Source organism: Aquarana catesbeiana, linkage group LG06 (genome assembly GCF_042186555.1).
Source record: "Aquarana catesbeiana isolate 2022-GZ linkage group LG06, ASM4218655v1, whole genome shotgun sequence".
NCBI classification, from domain to species: Eukaryota; Metazoa; Chordata; class Amphibia; order Anura; family Ranidae; genus Aquarana; species Aquarana catesbeiana.
This window is the reverse complement of record NC_133329.1, coordinates 393465256-393490216: the sequence shown is the minus strand read 5'-3', so window position 1 is coordinate 393490216 and position 24961 is coordinate 393465256. Positions and strand designations below refer to the sequence as shown.

The 24961-nt window shown below is 44.8% G+C and overlaps 1 protein-coding gene across 1 annotated transcript in view; it reads left to right on the top strand.

Annotated features, from left to right (window-relative positions):
• The window catches only part of LOC141147204 (indian hedgehog protein-like), a 158679-nt gene extending 138826 nt beyond the window's left edge, over positions 1-19853 (top strand). Inside the window, exon 3 of the mRNA XM_073634362.1 lies at positions 16338-19853. Coding sequence (XP_073490463.1) covers positions 16338-17008 — 671 coding nt within the window. The 3' untranslated portion in view covers positions 17009-19853. The remainder of the gene's footprint in view (positions 1-16337) is intronic.
• Positions 19854-24961: the final 5108 nt, after the last annotated feature.

The window sequence follows — 24961 nt, the reverse complement described above, 5'->3', positions numbered from 1 at the left end:
TGGGCGCTGATGAGGCTGCATTGATGGGCGCTGGTAGGCTGTATTGATGGGCGCTGGTGAGGCTGCATTGATGGGCGCTGGTAGGCTGCATGATGGGCACTGGTAGGCTGAATTGATGGGCGCTGGTAGGCTGCATTAATGGACGCTGGTGAGGCTGCATTGATGGGCGCTGGTAGGCTGCATTGATGGGTGCTGGTAGGCTGCACTGATGGGCGCTGGTAGGCTGCATTTGATGGGCGCTGATGAGGCTGCATTGATGGGCGCTGGTAGGCTGCATTGATGGGCGCTGGTGAGGCTGCATTTCATGGGTGCTGGTGAGGCTGCATTGATGGGCGCTGGTAGGCTGCATTGATGGGTGCTGGTAGGCTGCATTGATGGACGCTGGTGAGGCTGCATTGATGGACGCTGGTGAGGCTGCATTGATGGGCGCTAGTAGGCTGCATTGATGGGTGCTGGTAGGCTGCATTGATGGGTGCTGGTAGGCTGAATTGATGGGCGCTGGTAGGCTGCATTAATGGACGCTGGTGAGGCTGCATTGATGGGTGCTGGTAGGCTGCATTGATGGGTGCTGGTAGGCTGCACTGATGGGCGCTGGTGAGGCTGCATTTGATGGGTGCTGGTGGGCTACATTGATGGGCACTAGTAGGCTGCATTGATGGGCACTAGTAGGCTGCATTTGATGGGTGCTGGTGGTCTGCATTTGATGGGTGCTTCATTAAAAAGGTGGGGTATACATGGGTATGGCAAAGGGGGTGGAGCCAGGGATAGAGCCAGGGGGGCGGCAAAATTAGGTTTTGCCTAGGATGTCAAAAATCCTTGCACCAGCCCTGTGTGTTATGGCTTTTTTTTCACATGCTAGTGTGTTGGCAGCCCCTTATTATATTTAAACAGGCTGCCTTAATGCACCGCATGTTAATAGGTGATGTAAGGTGCGATGACGCACCTAACACACAACGCAGACGCAGCCAGCAGGAGAGGGACACAGAGCCGCTGACAATCACTGCTTTGGCTTTTGCTCTGTGCCCCTCTCCTGCTGGCTGCATGTGCAGCACTCTGAACAGCTGCATGTAGAGTCATAGCACAGAGCAGGAGCACGAACATTACACGGGACTCCACAGGTCCCAGCAGCACAGACCGAACGGGATCATAGTGTCGCAAACCATGAGACTAGTGAAAAAGGAAGGACCAAGAAAGAAATGTAAAAAATGCAACTGTCCCTGATTTCGAGGGACTGTCCCTGATTTCGAGGGACTGTCCCTGATTTGGAGCAATGTCCCTCTGTCCCTCATTCCTCCTCATTTGTCCCTCATTTTGATCTGATTTGTATAGATGTATATAAAATGCACTTTTTATCTTTCAAAAAGTGTTTTCCAGAGCTAAACCTTTCATCTGATTTCTAAATTGCTGCATTTGTAAATTCCAAAAGCCGATATAAAGGAATAGTAGTGGTAAAAAAAGCACTTGTGAGTTTAACCAATCTCTTTTTTTGTACAATTCTCCTTTAAGGGGGCGTGGCAGGGGGTGTGTCCTATGGCTGCATACTTTTGCTGATAGATGTCCCTCATTCCCATCTCAAAAAGTTGGGAGGTATGACAACTGCCAGCCTAGTAATGGTCAGGGGCCGGCAATCACAGTGGTCACATGATCAGGCAGACCTTATCTATCTATCTACAGTGGTGGCCCGTCCATAAGGGGCGCAGGGGCGCTGCCCCCCCTTAATCCATGCGCCCGGCCCCTAATCTACATGCGGGGTGCCGGACGCATGGATTCCAATGGGGTTTTGTTTTTTTATAGAAGCATATGATTAAAGCCTGAGGCTCTAATTGGCTTCAAAATAGGGTGGGCTCAGGGTGCAGAGCACTGCGCCCTGAGCCCACCCAGTTGTGTGACAATAGTGAATTAATATTCGCTATTGTCTTCCTGATTCTCCTCCCGGCCAATCAGGAAGGAGGTCCTGAGACCCGATTGACCAGGAGGAGAATCGATTGTATTGGCCGCCACGCCGAGGGAAGGAGGAGAAGGATGCCATGAAGCCCGAGAGGCAGGGTGAAGCCGCCGCCGAGGAGGAGGAGACGCAGGAAGTGGCCAAAGTTCAAAGTTGCCTGCGACCTAGATGAGGTAAGCACGGGTCGCAGAGAATGCACTCTCCGCCCACTCAGGTGTATTACAACAGCGAATGAATATTTGCTGGACCAACTGGCAAAAAGCGGGGGGGCTGGGTGTTTGTTTGCCCCCCACCCCCCAAAAAAAAAACACCAGCCACCACTGGTCCAAGGGTAAGTCAGGTGCCGCACTTCTAAAAACTGGTCCGCGCTCAAATGGCTTTTCAGGGGCATTTGACAGGTGGTGAGGAGGTAATATTTCACCTAGTCAGCGCCTTTTTTAACCTAAATGCTGCACCACCAGCACCGCAAATGCACACATTGCACCCAGTTGGGTGGTTGTAGCAAGGCAAGTACTATGTACAAGCATTCTATAAATTGCATCATATGTCGTTTTTTATTTTTGTCCAGAGTTTCACTTTATTTCCAGAAATAAGGGATCGAGCTAATAAAAAAAAAAAGAAACTGCAAATATTAGCATTCATTTTTTTCCTTTGATTTAGAAAACAGCTGCTTCATTCAAAAATAATTGAAGATGTGCAGAAAACCGCCTCTCTCCGCTGTTTTCAGGAGGTTTTGGCAGGTGACAATGTTACAGGTATTTGCAGCTGGAAATATAGAGATAACCTCCCTCATGCACGGACAGATTTCTTATCAGTCTATCCTTCCTTTTAGGTTTTCCTCTATGAGGTTATAAAGTGGGCCACAAAACGGTTTATTATTATAGCAGGGGGGTATATAGTATAACGGTTCCATGTCCCCATCCCAGTGCTCCCAGTATAGTGTCAGTCCAGAGTGGTGCAGCATTTAGTGAGTAGGTGTGGTCTCACCCTCAGTTTTGCTGGCTTTTTTTTTGTGGGTAAAAATGTGTTGGAATAGGGGTTAGGGTTTAAGGGCCCATTTGCGCTACTGAAACGTGTGGTAATGCATATAGCAGGCATTGCCTAATTTTGAATGGCACCCCATTGAACTAAGGCCACCCACCAGCATGGTACTACATTGTGGTGTGTTATCAGGGCCGGTGCTACCACTAGGCAAACTAGGCAGCCGCCTAGGGCGCACTGCTGCCTAGGGGCGCCTGGCCACTGGTGTTTCCACTCTCTTCTCTCTGCAGCAAGCAACTAAGTCTCAGCATCAGCAGGCAGCCACCGCTCCGTTCGCACATAGTGTCAGAGGAGCAGCAGCGGCGGAGAACTGTGTCCCAACTCCCGAATGAATGGAAGCAAGCAAACATCCACTGATGGACACTGGTAGGCTGCACTGATGGGCGCTGGTAGGCTGCATTGATGGGTACTGGTAGACTGCATTGATGGATGCTGGTAGGCAGCATTGATGGGCACTAGTAGGCTGCATTGTTGGGCGCTGGTGAGGCTGCATTAATGGGCGCTGGTAGGCTGCATTGATGGGCGCTGGTAGGCTGCACTGATGGGCACTGGTAGGCTGAATTGATGGGCGCTGATAGGCTGCATTGATGGGCGCTGGTAAGGCTGCATTGATGGGCATTGGTAGACTGCATTGATGGGCGCTGGTGAGGCTGCATTAATGGGCACTGGTAGGCTGCATTGATGGGCGCTGGTGAGGCTGCATTGATGGGTGCTGATAGACTGCATTTATGGGCTGGGCGGCACAGTGGTGTAGTGGTAGCACTCTCGCCTAGCAGTAAGAAGGGTCACTGGTTCAAATCCCAACCACAACACTACCTGCTTGGAGTTTGCATGTTCTCCCTGTGCCTGCGTGGGTTTCCTCCGGGTACTCCGGTTTCCTCCCACACTCCAAAGACATGCTGGTAGGTTAATTAGATCCTGTCTAAATTGTCCCTAGTATATGAATGTGAGTTAGGGACCTTAGATTGTAAGCTCCTTGAGGGTAGGGACTGATGTGAATGTACAATGTATATGTAAAGCGCTGCGTAAATTGACAGTGCTATATAAGTACCTGAAATAAATAAATAATGGGCACTAGCAGGCTGCATTGATGGGCGCTGGTGAGGTTGCATTGATGGACTCTAGTAGGCTGCATTGACCTGAGAGCACCGCACACCCCTATAGTGACTGTCAGAGACAACTGCCATAGCTCCCAACTGTCCCTGATTTGGAGTAATGACCCTCTGTCCCTCATTTGTCCCTCATTTTGGTCTGATCTATATAGTTGTATATAAAATGCACTTTTTATCTATCAAAAAGTGTTTTCCAGCACTAAACCTTTCATCTGATTTCTAAATTGCTGCATTTGTAAATTCCAAAAGCCAATATAAAGGAATAGTAGTGGTAAAAAAAGCACTTGTGAGTTTAACCAATCTTGTTTTTTGTACAATTGTGTGACAATAGCGAATTAATATTCGCTATTGTCTTCCTGATTCTTCTCCCGGCCAATCAGGAAGCAGGTCTTGAGACCCGATTGGCCAGGAGGAGAATCAATTGTATTGGCCGCCAAGCCAAGGGAAGGAGGAGAAGGACGCCATGAAGCCCGAGAGGCAGGGTGAAGCTGCCACCGAGGAATCCGCCATCGAGGAGGAGGAGACGCAGGGAGCGGCCAAAGTTGCACGCGACCTAGATTGGGTAAGTGTGGTTCCAACCGACCAACCGGTGGGGGGGGAGGGGGGCGGCGGGATTTGTCTTGTATGCCGCACACCGCCCCCCCCCCCCTTTCAAAATATACAGCACAAGCCGCCACTGTCTATCCAATTCTATATATCTTCCTATCTATTTTATTCTCTCTCTTATTCTATCTTATTTTATCTATCTATCTCTCTTAATCTGTCTACATATCTATCGTTTTCTGTCTATCTATCTATCTATCTATCTATCTATCTATCTATCTATCTATCTATCTATCTATCTATCTATCTATCTATCTATCTATCTATCTATCTGAATCCCGGATTGCGGGAAGTCACCTGTCATGTTCCTCTGCCCTGTAGCTGCTGTTTTCCATGGCAAGGCCCCCTTGTCAGGGCGAGGGTTAATGGGTGACATAAGGCACTGTGACAAAGGTGAGCCGTGTCACGTTCTGCCATATCCGGTACATTGCAGACAATGGGCTTGTAAATGGAGATGATTTTTGCATATCTCGATTTTTCAGCAATTAGTGGTTAATGATTAGATGTAGCTGAGAGCGAGCTGGTCCGGGCAGGTCTCATCCTGCTGTGAGCTCACAGTGTGCGGGAGGAGGAGGTGTGCGGCGGGCCCCGTACACTGCATTACACAGTCCTCTCCCCGGAGTCCATGGAGCTCATGTACTAAACACTGTTCACTTAACAATGTGAATATGGTGGCGCTGTATTCACCTAGAATACCCAATCATATGCTGGGAAAAAAATCCTGTTTTTTTTTCACATTTTCCTTACACATGATTGGGTGATCAAAGTGAACGCAGGATTACCAATATAACATTTATTTATTTATGGGTATTTATAGTGCAGACCATTTACACAGTGCTTTACATATATACTGTATATGTATTATATATATATAATTATATTTACACCAGTCTTTGCTCTTAGTGGGTCTACACTAAGGTCCCTATCTCACATGCATACACATATTAGGGCCAATTAAACCACAGGAAACCCACACAAGCACTGGGAGAACATGCAAACTCCATGCAGAGATATATATATATATATATAGGTGGGAAATTAACAGAGGATCCCAGTGCTGCATGGAGAAGTGCTAACCGCTAAGACATGTCATGTTTGTTTTTAGGGAAGCTACAATGCTTTTTTAACCTTTACGTAACGCATATGTGTGGCGGCAAAGAGGGCGGGCTTTAACGCTCACATGCCGCGCAGAGGCGCCCATGGGCAACCACGGTTTCTGTGCCGAGAGCGCACTCATAGACGGCTCTCAGTCTCTAGTCCTGATTGGGAGCCGGCAGGATGGGCTCTCGCTCGAAAAGGCGTGTACCCCGTGCATAGCTCCCAACTGTCCCTGATTTCGAGGGACTGTCCCTGATTTGGAGCAAAGTCCCTCTGTCCTCCTCGTGTGTCCCTCATTTTGGTCTCATCTATATAGTTGTATATAAAATGCACTTTTTATCTTTCAAAAAGTGTTTCCCAGCGCTAAACCTTTCATCCAATCTATAAATTGCTGCAAGGCTTCACTTCCTGATTCCCTTACTTAAGATGGCGGCGCCTCCACCCAAGAGACGGGTCGGCTTTGGGTGAGGATATCGCGGGCGCCCTGGACAGGTAAGTGTCCTTATTTTAAAAGTCAGCAGCTACACTAATTGTTGCTGCTGAATTTTTACATTTTTTTTTCTCTGACGGAACTCCGCTTTAAATCCACTTCAATCCAATCTAATCTAAATCCAATTTTAAAAGTGCTTTTTTTTTTACCACTACTATTACTACTACTACCACTAAATTTTAAAAGCCAATATAAATGAATAGTAGTGGTAAAAAAAAGCACTTTTAAAATTGGATTTAGATTAGATTGGATTGAAGTTGATTTAAAGCCGAGTTCCGTCAGAGAAAAAAATAAAAAAATAAAAGTCAGCAGCTACAAATAGTGCAGCTGCTGACTTTTAAAATAAGGACTCTTACCTGTCCAGGGCGCCCGCAATGTCCTCACCCAAAGCCGACCCGTCCCTCGGCTCTCGGGTGGAGGTGCCGCCATCTTCGGTAAGGAAATCAGGAAGTGAAGCCTTGCGTCTTCATAGCCTGGTTCCCTACTGCTGCATGCATGACTCGCGCTGCGCGTTCTGAGTGGTCCTTGCTGTCTTCTGGGACCTGTGTGTCTCCCAGAACACAGCGGGGGGGGGGATGGAGGAGGGGCTGAGCATGGCGTAGATTGCCGCGGATACTGCGGCGCTTTTTCACCGGAAGTGAGAGGAAATACCTGGATTAGACAGGTATCTGCTCCCCCCTGAAAGGTGCCAAATGTGACACCGGAGGGGGGGAGGAATCCGGACAGCGGAAATTCCATTTCTGGGTGGATCTCCGTTTTGAATAAAACTTTTTTTTTTGTTAATTCTCCTTTAAGGGGGTGTGGCAGGGGGCGTGTCCTATGCCTACATACATTTGCTAGTAGGTGTCCCTCATTACTCCAAAGACATGTTGGTAGGCTAAATTGCTTCTGTCTAAAGTGGCCCTAGTATATGAATGTGAGTTACGGACCTTAGATTGTCAGCTCCTTGAGGGTAGGGACTGATGTGAATGTATAATATATATGTAAAGCGCTGCGTAAATTGACGGCATTATATAAGTACCTTAAATAATAATAATAGTAATAATAATAATTCCCAGCTCAAAATGTTGGGGGGTTATGCCTGTGCACTGTCTGTGGCGTGGGCTGATTGCACTGCCTAGAACAGCCACTAGGGGGCGCACAATTGTAAGATCCAGACTGTCATGCAAATGGCAGGGCATGGGGGATCAAGGAACCACCTGTTCCCCCCCCCCCCCTCCATGTGTAAGGGCAGGAGGTGCACCATTTAAAACATGAGGAGCAATGGGATGTACTATGCAGAGGTCATGGAATTGCATGGGGGAGGTTGGAAAATCTTGCTGAAGGTGAACTTGCACTTTAAAATGTTTGATTTTTTTTTTTTTTCAGAATCTTTAATTAACCAAAAGACAAGACTCACAGAGCTAACGCAATGAAGGATTTTTTTTTTTGTGCTTTTATCTGCAATTTTCATTTAGGTTGGTGACAGGTTCTCTTTAATTGGTTTGGTGTGCAATACCTGCCTGACAGCTGCCATGCAGTATCAATGAGAAGGAAGATCTGTAATAGGGCATTGCATGTTCTGGATGATGTACAGGACATGACTGGTGGCCAGCCTGCTCGGGGCTGCGAGGACGGGGTGGGGTGGGGGGGGAGGTTAGGTGGGGACAGATGGTGGAGGGTAAGCGAGGAGTGAAGAGGAGGACAAGGTAGGGACAGGCAGGAGGTGAGAGGAGAGGGAGGAGAAGGCTGGCCGGCTCTGCGCTGACTCCTGCCAGACTGCTCCCGCTGTGGTTACTTGCAGCATCTTAAACCCACATCCCGAGACCACAGGGAACACATCGCCCAGCCCAGCAAAACAAGACGGATATTAAAAATACTCACAGTTAGGACCTTGGAAAAGTTCAAAACGACCTGATCACCTATATTTAAACCAAAAGCAAACAGGGGTTTGAGGCGTGTGCGCCGGAGGGGGGCAGAGGGAGGGCGCCGCTCCTAAACAGCACCGTTTACTTACCAGAGGTAATGCAAGGATCATGGTACAGCTTCCAGCTGCCAATCAGAATCCGGCTTTGCATTGCCCGTACTGAAATGTAATTGGTTACTATGTATAGTCCATACATCACCTCCGCAGCTTGGTCCAGTGGTGTGTCTATGGCAGCACTGGATGCCCTGTAAGTATAAGGGCCCATTCACACTATAGTACCGCGTTCTTGCAGGCTTTACCGCAATGCCCATGAATGCGTTGGTGCAATGGCATTGCCATGTTTTCTGAATGGGACCCTAATGCTTCTTCCCACAGAAATGCGTTGCAGCCAGGGCGGATTCGATTTAAATCAAGTCAATTTAAATCCCGATTTAAATCATGATTTAAATCACTAATAAAAAGACTTGAGTTAAATCAACTCGATTTAAATCATAATTTTTAAAGAGCAACTGTCATCTGTGTCCCACAACTGTCATCTCAGTCCCACAACTGTCATCTCTGTCCCACAACTGTCTTCTCTGTCCCACAACTGTCTTCTCTGTCCCACAACTGTCTTCTCTGTCCCACAATTGTCTTCCCTGTCCCACAACTGTCATCTCTGTCCCACAACTGTCATCTCTGTCCCACAACTGTCATCTCTGTCCCACAACTGTCATCTCTGTCCCACAACTGTCTTCTCTGTCCCACAACTGTCACCTCTGTCCCCCAGAGGCTCCTCCTCTGACCCACTGTTGGCTCCTCCTCTGACCCACTGTTGGCTCCTCCTCTGACCCACTGTTGGCTCCTACTCTGACTCACTGTTGGCTCCTCCTCTGACCCACTGTTGGCTCCTCCTCTGCCCCTCTGTTGACTCGCCGACAGTCCCATTCACTTTAATGGGAGACGGCTGGTGATGCGGCAGTGACACAACAAGGTGAGGGACGTGGCAGCAGCGGGTGAGTGGATGCCCGCTGACAGGCACTGCCATGATGGATCAAATGACAGGTGTTCTTTAAATGTAAGGACTTATTCTTGCTGGTAGTTTGAATCTTTAATATTTGCAAATAAAATGAAGGTTTCCTATTTAGAATAATAAGCTGTCAGGTTAGTAAAACAGCGATATCAGAACCAATTCAATCGTACAGTTTGTAGTGTACATAGATTTGCAAGACAATGGGATAAAGGAATATTCCTGAACTTTGTTTTATCTCATGGTTACTGTGAAATTGTGTGAATGCATCAATGCAGTGCATGTTATCTCAGCTTGTAGAGCTTGGAATAATTGAATGAATTTACCAAAAATGTAAATACAGTGGAACCTTGGTTTACGAGTAAAGTGGTTAATAAGCGTTTTGAAAGACGAGCAACTTTTTTTTTTTTTTTTTTTAAATCCTGACTCGGTTTGCGAGTGCTGTCTCGCAAAACGAACAGAATTCAAGCTATTGGGGTGTGCAGTACCGCATTTGTCCAGAGGTGCGGGGGCGCCGGGGACACTCAGAGCGGTTCGGGAACTGTTCAGAAATACTCAGAAACACTCGGAAAAACTCAGTTACCGAGTGTTTCTGAGCCTTTCCGAGGCTTTCCGCGTTCAGCTGAGCTGTTCCCAAGTATTTGAGGCTCTCCGGCGCCCCCCCCCCCCACTTCAGGCCACATGCAGTATTGCATGAAATAGAAGTCAATGCGGAACAAATTATCTTCGTTTCCATTGACTTCTATGGGGAAACTTGCTTTGATATGCGAGTGCTTTGGATTACAAGAATTCTCCTGGAACGGATTATGCTCGTAATCCAAGGTTCCACTGTACTGTATTGCAGAATAGACAGCCTCATGCTACATAACTAAGCTCCATTTCATGCCGAATAAACTAAATTATTAATGTATCTTAAATAGAAAACTATCTTTAGATAGATTTTTACACCAAAGGCATTTTATTAAAATAAATTTGATAAAAATAAAAATCTGATTGAAATCCAAAAAATCAGATTTTTAAATTTTTTTTTAAATCATCGATTTTGATTCCACCCTGGTTGCAGCACAATGTGTCACAACGTGCTAACGTGTTGCAGTGCGCAGCAAGAAATTCTCCAGTTCTTTGACATTGGTTTGTGCAAAAGTTATAGCGTCTACAAAATAGGGGAAAGACTTAAGGACTTTTTATTATTTATTTATTTTATATTAGTAATGGTGGCGATCAACGATTTTTAGCGGGATTGCGGCGGACAGATCGGACACCTAGCTGACATTTTTTACACTTTTTTGGGAACCAGTGACATTATTATGCCCCGTACACACCATAGGATTTTCCGACGGAAAATGTGTGATAGGACCTTGTTGTCGGAAATTCCGACCGTTTGTAGGCTCCATCACACATTTTCCATCGGATTTTCCGACACACAAAGTTTGAGAGCTTGCTATAAAATTTTCCGACAACAAAATCCGATGTCGGAAATTCCGATCGTGTGTACACAAATCCGACACACAAAGTGCCACGCATGCTCAGAATAAATTAAGAGATGAAAGCTATTGGCTACTGCCCTGTTTATAGTCCCGACGTACTTGTTTTACGTCACTGCGTTCAGAATGATCGGATTTTCCGACAACTTTGTGTGACCGTGTGTATGCAAGACAAGTTTGAGCCAACATCCGGAAAAAATCCATGGATTTTGTTGTCGGAATGTGCGATCAATGTCCGATCATGTGTACGGGGCATAACAGTGATCAGTGCTAAAAATATGCACTGACATTGTACTAATGACAGTGGCAGGGAAGGGGTTAACATCGGGGGCGATCAAAGCGTTAAATGTGTTCCCTCAGTGTGTTTCTAGCTGTATGGGGGGATGGGCTGCTTGGGTCAACACACAGATCTGTCTCCCTCCATAGCAGAAAGACAGGATCTCTGTGTGATCTCCTATCAGAACGGAGATCTGCCTTGTTTACTATGGCAGATCCCCGTTCTGTCACTGCGGGGAACGATCGCGGGCGGACATCGAGTCCGCCGGACCCGCTGATTGGCTCCCCCCCGCTGGCCTATGTGTGCTCCTATAGATCGCCATGTATGAGCCCGACGTACCCCTTCAGCGATTTGTGCAGCCGAGCCAACCTGTCGCAGGATAACTGACGGTCATGCCACGCATTTGATCACCACTGGGTTTTTATTTTTTGCGATATAAACGAAAAAAAAAAATGAAAATTTTGGGAAAAAAATAGTTCTGCTATAAAACATATCCAATAACAAAAAAATACAAAAAAAAAGAAAATTTTGAAAAAAAAGTTCTGCTATAAAACATATCCAAAAATGTTTAAAAAAAAATCGAATTTATTCATAAGTTTTGGCCAAAATATATTCCGCTACATGTCTTTAGTAAATAAAATCCCAATAAATGTATACTGATTGGTTTGCGTGAAAGTTATTGCATCTACAAACTATGGGAGATATACTGGAATTTTTATTTTTTTGATGCTATTATTGGCAGTGATCAGTGACTTATAATGGGACTGATAGTGCAGCGGCCAATCTGACACTAACCGATGCTGGGGTGAAACTGACACTAATACAGTGTTCAGTGCTAATACTATACACTGTCACTGTACTAATGACACTGGCTGGGATCTAGTCTGATCAAGGGGTTAAAAGTGTGGCTAACTATGTGTACAGTGAGCTGATTTTACTAAGGGATCTCTCAGTTTCTTATCCCTTCTTTGCAGGGATGAGAAACTGACAGATCATTCCCTCTGTACAGAGCTCTGTGTTGTTTACCAACACAGGGCTCTGGGCTGTGATTGCACACAGCCAATCAGCATGTCCCGGCCGGGACTTGTTGACAGACTCCCGATGTGTACAATCACAGCGGATGCCAGGCAGGCCGGGGGAGGGGGGGGGGGCGTGCATGGTATATGTAAGCTGATTTGCGTCCAGAGTGAAACCTCTGGCTTTGTATTGTGGGAACACCACCTGTGCCCTATAATATCCTTATATTGTACAGTGGAGGGCACATGATACTCATTATATCAGACAGCAGAGGCATAGCCTGTGCCCCCCTATTCTGAGATGTCTGCCTGACGGCATCATTGGTATAATAAGTGCCCACAACAGCCTACCCCCGCTGCACCTGGCACCACCACCACCGCCGCCGCCGTCGTCGGATCCGTGCCCAGCTCAATATTTGCAGTATCTTCTTGTTTATGCTCCTAATTTTTATTTGTGGTTTGTGGGATGAGGGCAGCGTCCATTCTCGGGGCGGATGTGTTTGTAAGCACACGGGGCCGATGACGGGCTATTTATTCTATCCTTTCTCTGTCTTCTCTCCATGGCTTCGTCGACAACATTTTTATTTTGAGAATACCGAAAATACGGCTTTTTTTTCTTTTTGGTCAACATTTTTGGCATAAAAAAAAAATAGCAAAATAAAAAGACATATAAAGACTAAAATAAAAGGTCAAAATCATCAATTTTTTTTTTTTTTTGGGGAAATGAGTTTCCTAATAAGTGTCATATGATTACTATTATTGCTGTTTTTCTAATTTTGGATGGGGAAGGTATAAAAATAATATGAAAATATTTGGTGTGAGAATTGGGCGGGAGGGGGGGGGTGTGAGAGTTGTTTGTCCCAGGATAAAGCCAACACTATTAAATTTTTTTTGTTAGAACGAAAAAGACCTGACAGCTCTCCGATGTTAGTACAATGATCTCCCTTGAAGTTCCATTGTGTTCTGATAGGGGGGCGGCCAGAACACTCGCTGATGGGGAGTCGGTCGGCTGCTGGTCTTCCAGCATGCTCGTCGGACAGAAGACGGGCGAACGACCAGCTTCTATCGAACCGGCTGCCATAAACAAGGGCCGAATGTCAACAGACATTCGGCCTGTGTGTACTAGGCTTAGGCTGCATTCACACCTGAGCGTATCATTTTTAAAGTCGTGCATTTTTACCGCGTTTTTGTACAGGTCAAAAGGTCACCAATGTAAAAAAGCAGAAAAACGCCTGTAACCTGCCTAAAAGGAAGCTTTTGTACTTTTTTGAGCTTCAGGGGACAGAACACTCAGATGTGCACAGGGGCCATTTAAATGAATGGGATTTTGCTTGTTGGGGCGTTTTTTGAACTTTTGAGATGAGCGTTTTCCGAACTCAGGTGTGAATGCAGCCTCATGTTTTGAGCAATTAAAGGAAACCTGTCATAAAAAATGTTAAAAAATTCACCACATTACCTTTGGTACCTGAACCGCCCTTAGCACTGATCCTGGTACTTTCAAAAATAGAGAGCATCTGGCAGGCCCACAGTGGCCTTTGGTGGACCATTGCCAGGCCCCAGTGCTGTTCAATGGAGGGCCTGCTTTTAACATGTACAGTTAACAATACTGGGTTCTGTCTATTACTGGCAGCAGCATTTCAGAGATTGCAGCACGGTCGTTTTTTTGAAGGAATAGAGTTAAGATTGAATGTAAAGAAGAATTCCAGGCATGGATTTCTTTACATGGTCCAGCTTGGATCAATGTAACAATGTATATACCATACCCACGGAAACCCTAGAAGCCTGGAAATCACTCTATAGACAACGCTACTCCAGTGATCCCCACTATCCCGTGCGGAGCGGCTGCCCTGCTTCATTGTGAACACAGGAGGTCCGCCGTTGGGCAGGGGAGCCATTCAGAGATCATTTTGCATCTCCTCAATGAATACAAAGCGTTTTCCGATCGGACGAGGTGGAGAGGTGGGGTATTTCACTCTCCACCTTGCGCAATCAGAGATTTGAAAATGCAAAGCGGTCTCTGAATGGCGCCCCTGCCCAGCGGCCAACCTCCTGTGTTCCCAATGCAGCAGGGCAGCCGCTCGGCACGGTATAGTGGAGATCACTGGAGTAGCGGTGTCTATACAGTGATTTCCAGCTTCTAGAGGGATCCCACAGGTATAGTATATACATAGTTGCAGTGGGAATTATTATTTGATCCCCTGCAGATTGTGTAAGTTTGCCCACTTACAAAGAATTGAAGGGTCTATGATTTTTATCATAGGTGTATTTTAAATGATAGAGACAGAATATCAACCGAAAATCCAGAAAAAACACAATACAAATGTTATAAATGGAGTTGCAGTTCAGTGACTGAAATAAGTATTTGATCCCCAAGCAAAACATGACTTAGTACTTGGTGGAGAAACCCTTCTTGGCAAGCACAGAGGTAAGACGTTTCTTGTAGCTGGTGACCAGGTTTGCACACATCTCAGAAGGGATTTTTTCCATCCACTTTTCTTTAAAGATCTTCTCTAAATTCTTAAAGTTTCTTGGCTGTCGCTTGGCAACTCGAAGTTTCAACTCCCACCATAAATTTTCTATAGGATTAAGGTCTGGAGACTGGCTAGGCCACTCCATGACCTTAATGTGCTTATTCTTGAGCCACTCCTTTGTCGCCTTGGCGGTATGTTTTTGGGTCATTGTCATGCTGGAAGACCCATCCATAATCCATCTTCAGTGTTCTGGCTGAGGAAAGAAGGTTCTCATCCAAGATTTTACAATACGAGGCCCCGTCCATTGGCCCCTCAATGGGGCAAAGTCAGTTTGTACCTTTAGCAGAGAAACAGCCCCAAAGCATAATGTTTCCACCCCCGTGTCAGCATTTTTCTTTCCCTAAACACGGCGAGTCAAGTTAATGCCAAATAGCTACATTTTGGTCTCCTCTGACCACAGCACTTTCTCCCAATCCTTCTCTAAATCATTTAGATGTTCATTGACAAACTTCAGATGGGCCTGTACATGTGCCCTTTTGAGGAGGGGGACCTTGCGGGTGCTGCAGGATTTCAATCCATGGCGCTGTATTGTGTTATCAATGGTTTGTCTGGTGACTGTGGTCCAAACTGTTTTGAGATCATTCACAAGCTCCTCCCGTGTAGTTCTGGGCTGATCCCTCACTTTTCTCATGGTCCTCCTTACCCCATGAGGCAAAATCTTGCATTGAGCTCCTGACCGAGGGTGATTGTTTGGTTATTTTGTGTTAATTAAATAATTATTTTCTCCACTGTACATTGGGCCAAGCTGGACCTAACTATGCATAAATATACCAAGCATGGAATTCATCTTTAAAGTGATTATAAAGCTAAAAAAAATAATAATAAACATGTTATACTTACCTGCTCTGTGTAGTGGTTTTGGACAGAGCAGCCCCGATCCTCCTCTTCTCGGGGCCCCCAAGGGCGCTCCTGGCTTCTCCTCTTTAAAGAGTGCCCACCATGGAAAGCCACTTTCTATGGGAACACTTGTAGGGGCTTACTCCCAGGCCCCACTGCCTGCATCTATAGACACAGACAGTGGGGCTCGGTCCTACCTCCCCCCCACCCCCTATTCCCTCGTCATAGGATTTGATTGACAGGAGTGGGAGATGTCACTTCAGAATACAAAGTTGGAATGGAGAGTTAACATCTGCATATGGAAAGAGTTCTTAACTGTAACAGCTGTGAAGTTGTTGAATAGTCTTCCAACATGGCTGGGTGTGCACAAAGAATACTTTTCTCTTTTAATAATTGTAAGAATTGTTATTGTAGGATGTCGATCCTATTATTTATATGTTGATTCTACTATCCTGTTATGAGTTACCTGATTCATAGTGTGTTTCTTTTGCATAATTACATCAGTCCAGCTTGGACCAATATATATTCCATTACTGGCCAATCCCTGTGGAAGTGCAGAATGGTTGTAGTAGCTGCCACTACTACAGTGATCCTTGCTGGTCCTGTGCTTCCTGATGCACAGTTAACACAGGGAGTCACCTGCTTGAAATGAAAATTGCCTTAGCCTTAAAATGGCCATTAGGCATAGATTTTAAAGGAAATGGTTACGCAAAATATGCTTTTTTTTAAGTGTTGAATGATTAAAAATGAAAAAAAAAGAACATATTAGACTATCAAATGTGTAAAATAGTGCTGTGATAGAAAAATATTAACTTTCTCTTTGGAGCCTCTTGAGACTAAAATAGAAGCAAGCACATAGTAATATTAAAGTTACATGAAAGTTAAATATCTTATATTATTGAACATATGTTTATGTTAGCATGTGACATTCTTCATTTTGGCATGCTGGTCCTCCTTTGACTTTCTTTTTTTTTCTTCCTTTATTCAGAGCATTCTGCTGCAGCAAAGACTGGAGGCTGCTTCCCAGGAACAGCGATGGTCACGTTAGAGTCCGGTGAGAAGATTCAAGTCTCAGCACTCCACCCTGGTATGCGGGTCCTGGCCATGGACAGTTACGGGCGTCCTACCTACAGTGACTTTGTGACCTTTTTAGACCGAGATCCTAGAGCAGAGAATTTGTTCCGGGTAATCAAAACCATGGAGCCTCCTCGAACACTTTCCTTAACCTCGACTCATCTCGTCTTTGTGGCGAACAATTTTTCCACACCGACCGCTGACTACAAAGCGGTGTTTGCCAGTCATGTAAGACCTGGCCAGTATATTTTAGTATCTGGAGCCTCTGGTCGCCTTGTGCCAGCTAGAGTAACCTCATTGAGTACGCGGAGAGAAAATGGCATTTATGCCCCACTCACTCAGCATGGAACAATACTGGTGGATGACGTGATGGTTTCCTGTTTTGCCCTGGTACAAAAACAGAAACTGGCACAGTTAGCTTTTTGGCCTTTACGGGTACTGTACAATCTAGGGGTGACAGCAGGCAGTGAGGCATCCCAGCAAGTTGGCATTCACTGGTATAGCCAATTTCTTTACCAGTTGGGTCGAAGGATCCTGAATGAGAATGAGTTTTATCCAATGAATCTTCTACAGCTGGAAAGCTGAGGAGCACAGAAGACCAATATTTGAAGGAATGTATAAGGGTGGATTAATGATCTGGCTTTGTGTAGAATGTTGACCAACAAAGGGAATATAAAAAAAATGTTATAAAGCAAGGCTACTCCATTGAACGCCACATTGATTCCAGAAATTCTCTACTTCATAAGCATTCTTGCGCCAGTAAGTCGGTGTGTATTTTTCTTACCGACTTGGCCTAGTTGACCAACCTTATGGAGGACCTCAAAGGTGGCTAGGCAACTCTGCACTTAAACCAGCTTGTGGTGTGTATCTTGAGTTGTAGAAAGAACTCAATCGACCCAACGGTACCATAACAACTTCTGCACAAAACACTGTCCAACTGAACCAGAACTTAAGAGAACAGGCCTTCGGGTTAAGCCATAGACATTAGGACATCTGTTTGGCCTTCCGTTATTCAATGCTCAAACAGCTTTTTAGTAGAACGCAGTAGCCAGATCATAGAGCAGTTAATAGCTACCAGACATATGTGGTCTACTTGTAGAACCTTGAATGAACTGAAAGGTCTGGTTTGCTAGTGTTTAAATTTCCAAGGTACTAACCAAAGGAGGAACTGTAATCCAAATGTTTACCCACAGCAGGATCTTCCAGCGGAAAGGAGATGAAACCAAGACCTTACACCTAAACTAAGACTTTTGATATCTACATAAAGTCCAATTCTATAAGACAAGTGAATTTATGAACTAATGAGAAGAGGTGAAGGCTAAAGAAAGTAATTTTTATACCCCAAATAAATGTCATATCTGGTATATACAGTATATATTTACAGTGGGTGTTGAAAAAAAATTACCCCCCCTTAAAATAATCACATTTTGTTGCTTTGCATCCTGAAATGAAGACAGATACAGTTTTTGTTTTATCCAGCGGTATTTATTCAGAGCAACTTATAACATCCAAGTGAAAGATATAACACCATGTCAGAAAAAAAAATAACAAAAATTCAAAAACAGGATCACTGAGTTGGAAAAAGGATCACACCCTTGTGTCAATATTTTGTTGAATCACCTTTTGCTTTAATTACAGCCTTTAGTTTGGGATATTTCTCTACTAACTTTGCACATTAGTAGTAATCAGTATGGGTTTACAAAAGGTTGTTCTTGCCAAACCAACCTTCTATGAGGAAGTGAGCTGCCACCTAACCAAAGGTAGGCCAGTGGATGTGGTGTATCTGGATTTTGCAAAAGCATTTGATACAGTGCCCCATGCTTTATCTACAATCTGAGGTCTGTAGGCATGGATCATAGGGTTTGTTCTTGGATAAAGAACTGGCTACAGGGGCGCGTCCAAAGGGTGGTGTTAAATAACGTATACTCAGAATGGTCTAGAGTGGTTAGTGGGGTACCCCATATCTCTGTCCTGGGACCAATATTGTTTAATTTATTTATAAATGATATTGAGGGTGGGATAAATAGTTCAATCTCAGTGTTTGCTGATGACACAGAAATGAGGAGGGCAATAACATCACAGCAGGATATAGAAACATTACAAGAGGACCTAAATAAATTAATGGAGTATGCAACTAGATGGCAAATGAGGTTTAACATTGAAAAATGTAAAGTAATGCACTTGGGGGTTAAAAATATAAATGCAACTTACTCGCTAGGGGGAGAAGCTCTGGGAAATTCCAGGTTGGGGAAGTATTTGGGGGACCTAGTAGATGGCAGACTGAGCAAAAGCATGCAATGTCAAGCTGCGGCAAGCAAAGCCGGCAGAATATTAGCATGCATAAAAGGAGAATTTACTCCAGAAAAAAACTACAATCCTGCCACTTTATGAAACACTGGTTCGGCCACATCTGGAGTATTCCATCCAGTTCTGGTCACCAGTCCTCAGAAGGGATGTGCTGGAGCTAGAGAGAGTCCAAAGAAGGGCAACAAAACTAATACGACTACAAGCGTTAAATTTGTTCTCCTTGGAGAAGAGGCGCTTGAGAGGAGATATGATAGTGATATACAAATATCTCACTGGTGATCCCAGTGTGGGTAGGAAACTATTCAGTCTCAGTGTAAGAGGACATGAGGCCACACAATGAGATTGGAGGAGAAGTGGCTTAACCTTAAGCTGTGTAGGGGTTTTTTCACTGTCAGGGTGGTAAGGATGTGAAACTCTCTTCCACAATCAGGGGTGTCAGCAGAATGTATTGATAGTTTCAAAAGACTCTTGGACGTGCATCTTAACGAACACAATATACAGCGATATGGGAATGATTATCTAGACAAACACACAGGTTGAACTGGATGGACTATTGTCTTTATTCAACCTTACCAACTATGTAAGGCTTTGTCATAAATTCTTGGAACTGTTTCCTTCTGGCTTTCATCCAGTTTGGAGCGACATCCTGATCCAGGGAGGGTCTGTGTTGTACCAAATACCTTCCACTTCTTAATAATAGACTTCACCGTGCTCTTAGGCATTGATAAAGCTTTTAAAAAAATGTTTGTATCCGTCTCCTGACTTGTGCCTGTCCACAACTTAATCCCAGAGATCCCGGTAAAAGTGCCTTGCCGCCCATAGTTGATTGTTTGCTTCAGTTGCACTACCAGGGACTGAAATGTTTCAGGAAAGCTCTTTTCATACTGAACTAATCAAAATGGTCACAGCTGATCACAGCTGAATGTTAATAGGCTTTGTGTGCCATTGAGAAGGTGATTAGCTACACCTGATTGAGTATACAAATCATTTTTAGGAGGGGGGTGATCCTTTTTCCAACTCAGTGATTCTGTTTTCGTTTTTTTTTTTTGTTGTTGGACATGTTGGTGTTCTTGGTATCTTTTACTTGGATGTTATAAGTTGCACTGAGTAAATACAGCTGGATAAAACAAAAACTGTGTCTATCTTCATTTCAGGTTGCATAGTCACAACATGTAATTATTTTAATGGGGGTGGGGGGGTTTAATTTGATTCTTCTCTATACCCATTGTATAAATATAGACTGACATTTTGGTACAACAGTGCTACAGATTAACTGCAACTCAATGCCAGGGTAGTGCACTCATTAAAGTGTATGAAAATAATCATTCAATCAAATCAACTAAATAATCCAATGAGACATAACTGATTACCATAATCTATACCAAAGGTTAGGAAGCAACAGGAGGATCGGACTGCTTAGTTTGTTGTTGCTCCCCCATCCCAGCCTACATCAAGTGTCAATTGATCAGGGTGCCAAACAGCTTGGACATTGCACTTGTACAACTCTGAGTGATTTCTGAAGGTGTAAGTAAAACCGAGGACGGTTAATACAGCATGGCACCCCCCCCCCATCCCCTCATTGCAGCAGAAAAATTACTGCCATATTTATTTTATTATATAACTGTGTATTATAGGTGTATAAATGTTTCCTGTTTATATATAAATATATAAGACAAAGCTAGTAATATTATATGTCTGCCAGTACTTACAGAAGGGAAAAGGATGTTTTAAAAGATAAAAATGATTAGTGGTATGGTGGAGGCTCAGAGGACGGATGGATTGTGGTGGGTGCGGGCCCTGGGTGCCCCTTGGGCAGAGGTTGGGTTAAGCACATTTCAGCTCAGGTCTTCCAATAAAATTCATTCTGACTTATTTCCAGTGTGGGTCTCTTTTATTATGCCAACTGTTCCAAGGAAAAAAAAAAATTTTTAACAAATGCCTCGAAAAACAGCACATCGTAGCAAAGCAAAGTGGTGCCATTGTCAAGTGCAGGGATCTCCAAACTACGGCCCCTCCAGTTGTGTATCTACTCATTCCATGGGACATTGTAAAACTCTGACATTCACAGACAAGACTAGGCATGATGGGAATTTTAGTTCCTGAACAACTGGAGGGCCATAGTTTGGAGACCCCTGGTCTGCAGCAGCCATTCTCAACCCTTTTTCTGTGAAAAATCTAGGGTTCCTCCAGAGGTTGCTTGAGCTGTGGCTTATTGACCTTACAGGGGTTCTTCAAGACCTGAAAAGTATTTCAAGGGTTCCTCTGAAGCAAAAAGGTTGAAAAGGCTGTTATAAAGCAACTATCAGCTTTTATGTATCGTTCTTTCTACTTACTATTAGCAACACTTTGTCCAATCACAACCCCCTGTTCCCTGAAACCTAGGATTCCTCCAGAGGTTGCTAGGAGTTCCATAACCACTTCAATACCAGGCACTTTGGTCCATTCCTGCCCAAGCCAATTTTTAGCTTTCAGCGCTGTCGCACTTTGAATGACAATTGCGCTGTCATGCTACACTGTACCCAAACACATTTTTTTATCATTTTGTTGCCACAAATAGAGTTTTCTTTTGGTGGTATTTGATCACTGCTGGCATTTTTATTTTTTGCGCAACAAACAAAAAAAACGAAAACGAAAATTTAGAAAAAAAGTTTTTCTTTGTTATCAAATTTTTTAAGTGTGTCTCTTTTATTATGCCAACTGTTCCAAGGAAAAAAAAAATTTTTTAACAAATGCCTCGAAAAACAGCACATCGTAGCAAAGCAAAGTGGTGCCATTGTCAAGTGCAGGGATCTCCAAACTACGGCCCCTCCAGTTGTGTATCTACTCATTCCATGGGACATTGTAAAACTCTGACATTCACAGACAAGACTAGGCATGATGGGAATTTTAGTTCCTGAACAACTGGAGGGCCATAGTTTGGAGACCCCTGGTCTGCAGCAGCCATTCTCAACCCTTTTTCCGTGAAAAATCTAGGGTTCCTCCAGAGGTTGCTTGAGCTGTGGCTTATTGACCTTACAGGGGTTCTTCAAGACCTGAAAAGTATTTCAAGGGTTCCTCTGAAGCAAAAAGGTTGAAAAGGCTGTTATAAAGCAACTATCAGCTTTTATGTATCGTTCTTTCTACTTACTATTAGCAACACTTTGTCCAATCACAACTCCCTGTTCCCTGAAACCTAGGATTCCTCCAGAGGTTGCTAGGAGTTCCATAACCACTTCAATACCAGGCACTTTGGTCCATTCCTGCCCAAGCCAATTTTTAGCTTTCAGCGCTGTCGCACTTTGAATGACAATTGCGCTGTCATGCTACACTGTACCCAAACAAATTTTTTTTATCATTTTGTTGCCACAAATAGAGTTTTCTTTTGGTGGTATTTGATCACTGCTGGCATTTTTATTTTTTGCGCAACAAATAAAAAAAACGAAAACGAAAATTTAGAAAAAAAGTTTTTCTTTGCTATAAAATTTTGTAAGTAAATACGTTTTCTCCTTCACTGACGGGTACTGATAAGGTGGCACTGATAGGGTTAGCACTGATGGGTGGCACGAGTGGGCACTGATTGGCGCTGATAGGTGGGCATGGATCGGCACTGACAGATGGCACTTCTGGGCATCACTGATGAGACATCTGGCAGGCACTGACTGGCAAGATGTGTGGACACTGATTGGCATTATTTGGGCACTTACTGGCATCCCTGGCGGTCTGGGGTGGCATCCCTGGTGGTCCAGTGTGGGCATCCGCGGGGGTGCTGCACTGATAAACAATCAGCACAGACCCCCCCTGTCAGGAGAGCTGCCGATCGGCTCTCCTACTCGCGTCTGTCAGACGCGAGTGAGGAAAAGCAGATCAACGGCTCCTCCTGTTTACATCGTGATCACCCGTGATTGAACATGTCTGATCACGTGGTGAAGAGCCACCATCAGTGGCTCTTTACCGAGATCGTTGTAGCGGTATGTCAGACTGACACACCACCGATCGCCCCCACGGGCGCGCCGCGGCTGTTATCCTGCTGGACGTCATATGACGCCCAGTCAGGATAACTGAACCACCGCCCGGCCGTCATTCTGATATAGGCCGGGCGGGAAGTGGTTAAGCTGTAGCTAACTGACCTCTTATTTGATGGTGCATGCTTAGTTCTAGGACCAACGCCACATGGCAGAGCACACTATTATCAACACTTTGTCCAATCGCAGACCACATTTATGACCATTGTCCAGGTAATGAATATGAATATGCCATAGAGATGGCTGTATGTTTTCACTATAAACCCCTACTGTTCCTCTGGGCCTTGGGTCTAGATCCTATACTTTGTCATGTACACTCAGAAGTGGGTACCATGCCACCTTTGAAGAAAGTTGCCATCTGGTCAGGGCTCCTCTTCCTCCATAAATTTTATTTCTCAGACAAGTGTCACTACAGGGAGCATAATGGCAGTGGCAAAATGCTCTACAGCAGTGGTTCTCAAGTACCCCCCAATAGGCCATGTTCTCTTAGATAAATAAGCTGTCCAAAATAGCAAGCCATTGACTCTGATTTAAAGCACCTGTGCAAGATGAAGGAAAGCCTGCAAATATGGCCTGTTGGGGGTACTTGAGGACAGGGTTGAGAACCACTGCACTACAGTATGTGAACTGTTTTACCAACAATATATTTAAAATTCCATTCAGCTAGTCTTTAGATACTAACAGCCCTGTAAGACAATGTAGATTGGTCAGTGACCTCACTTTTCTCCAATGCAGTTAATCAATACAGCTAGGTCACTGAAGTGCTTCAACTCGGCTTTATACCTCCAGAGACTACTACACACCATTATCCACCATGGGAGTTAAAACAGAATATCATAACTCACCTTTCCAAAAAAAATGTTTTCCTGGTGCATCTTCATGGCAGCATACAATGCGTTGTGGCTCCACCCCCGCAACCTGATAGGATTGGTTAACTATAAATCAAAGGCACACCCGACTCACAGCATTGTAACTCTCACCATTTGGGTGGGAATCTGTATGCCGCCATGAAGATGTACCAGGAAAGGGAAATTATGGAATGGCGAGACAATTTTCCGTATTCCTGGTGCATCACGGCAGCATACAATGGGAACTACCTCGCCACATGGGAGGGCATAAGAAAAAAATTGTAATGATCAGTATTGCACAACAAATTTTCCAAATATTACTGCGGTGAGCTAAGCCGGGTTTCATCCTAAAGCAGGGGTAGGCAACCTCGGCCCTCCAGCTGTTTTGAAACTACAAGTCCCATGAGACATTGCAAGACCCTAACAATCACAGGCATGTCTCCTAGAGGCATGATGGGATTTGTAGTTTCACCGCAGCTGGAGGGCCGAGGTTGCCTACCCCTGCCCTAAAGTTTAATGAAAGTGGAGAGAGGATGGAGGTGGTTAGAGGATGGAGGTGGAGAGAGGATGGGGATGGAGAGGGGATGGAGGTGGTGAGAGGATGGAGGTTGAGAGAGGATGGAGGTGGAGGGAGGATGGAGGTAGTGGGAGGATGGTAGGTAGGTAGGACCATATTGCTGACTTGCAAACACCGTCAGGACACTCAGCATTGTGCTGTCCCTGGAGTTGGCATTTGAGATTTGGGAAACACTTTCTAACCTTGTGGAGAGTTTCCTCCACTTCAGCCTTGGCCCCTTGCCCCCTTAGCTGCCCTTGCAAAAGGCTCAATTAGGCAAACGTCAAAGCCAGTGGCCCCTTTAATGTCTTTGTCCTTAACGTACTAGCTTGTCAGGCAATGACTTTTCACCCCACACGGAGCAACTCTTAGGGCTGATAAGCTTTGGTGGTTGTTGACAGGGAGCAATGATAATGAGAGTCAATATGATGACCTTGACCAATATTGCTGGATGTCTGCACCTAGATGGCAACTTATCTTGGTCTTTAGAGGGCTCCTTCCGTCTTGAGGTCTTTGCAGGTCTGTAGATATTACAACAGCATTCGGACAAGATGCTCTTTTTTTCTCAATATCTTCACTACTTGCCTAATTCCTGTACCTTACAGGCAATGGGCAGCGTTCCCTATAGATACAGGGTAAATCAGCAGACTGAAATGAAAACAGCATTACGTAGTGATCCCAGAGCAAGGAGATAGGAAGAGCCCAGGTGAATGGTATAAAAAGGGAAATAAAACCTGCAAACGACCTCATAAACATCCAATATGCAAGAGAAGAGGACACCACCATGTGTTGCCCAAAAATACTTTAAATCCCTTTAAAACTGGAA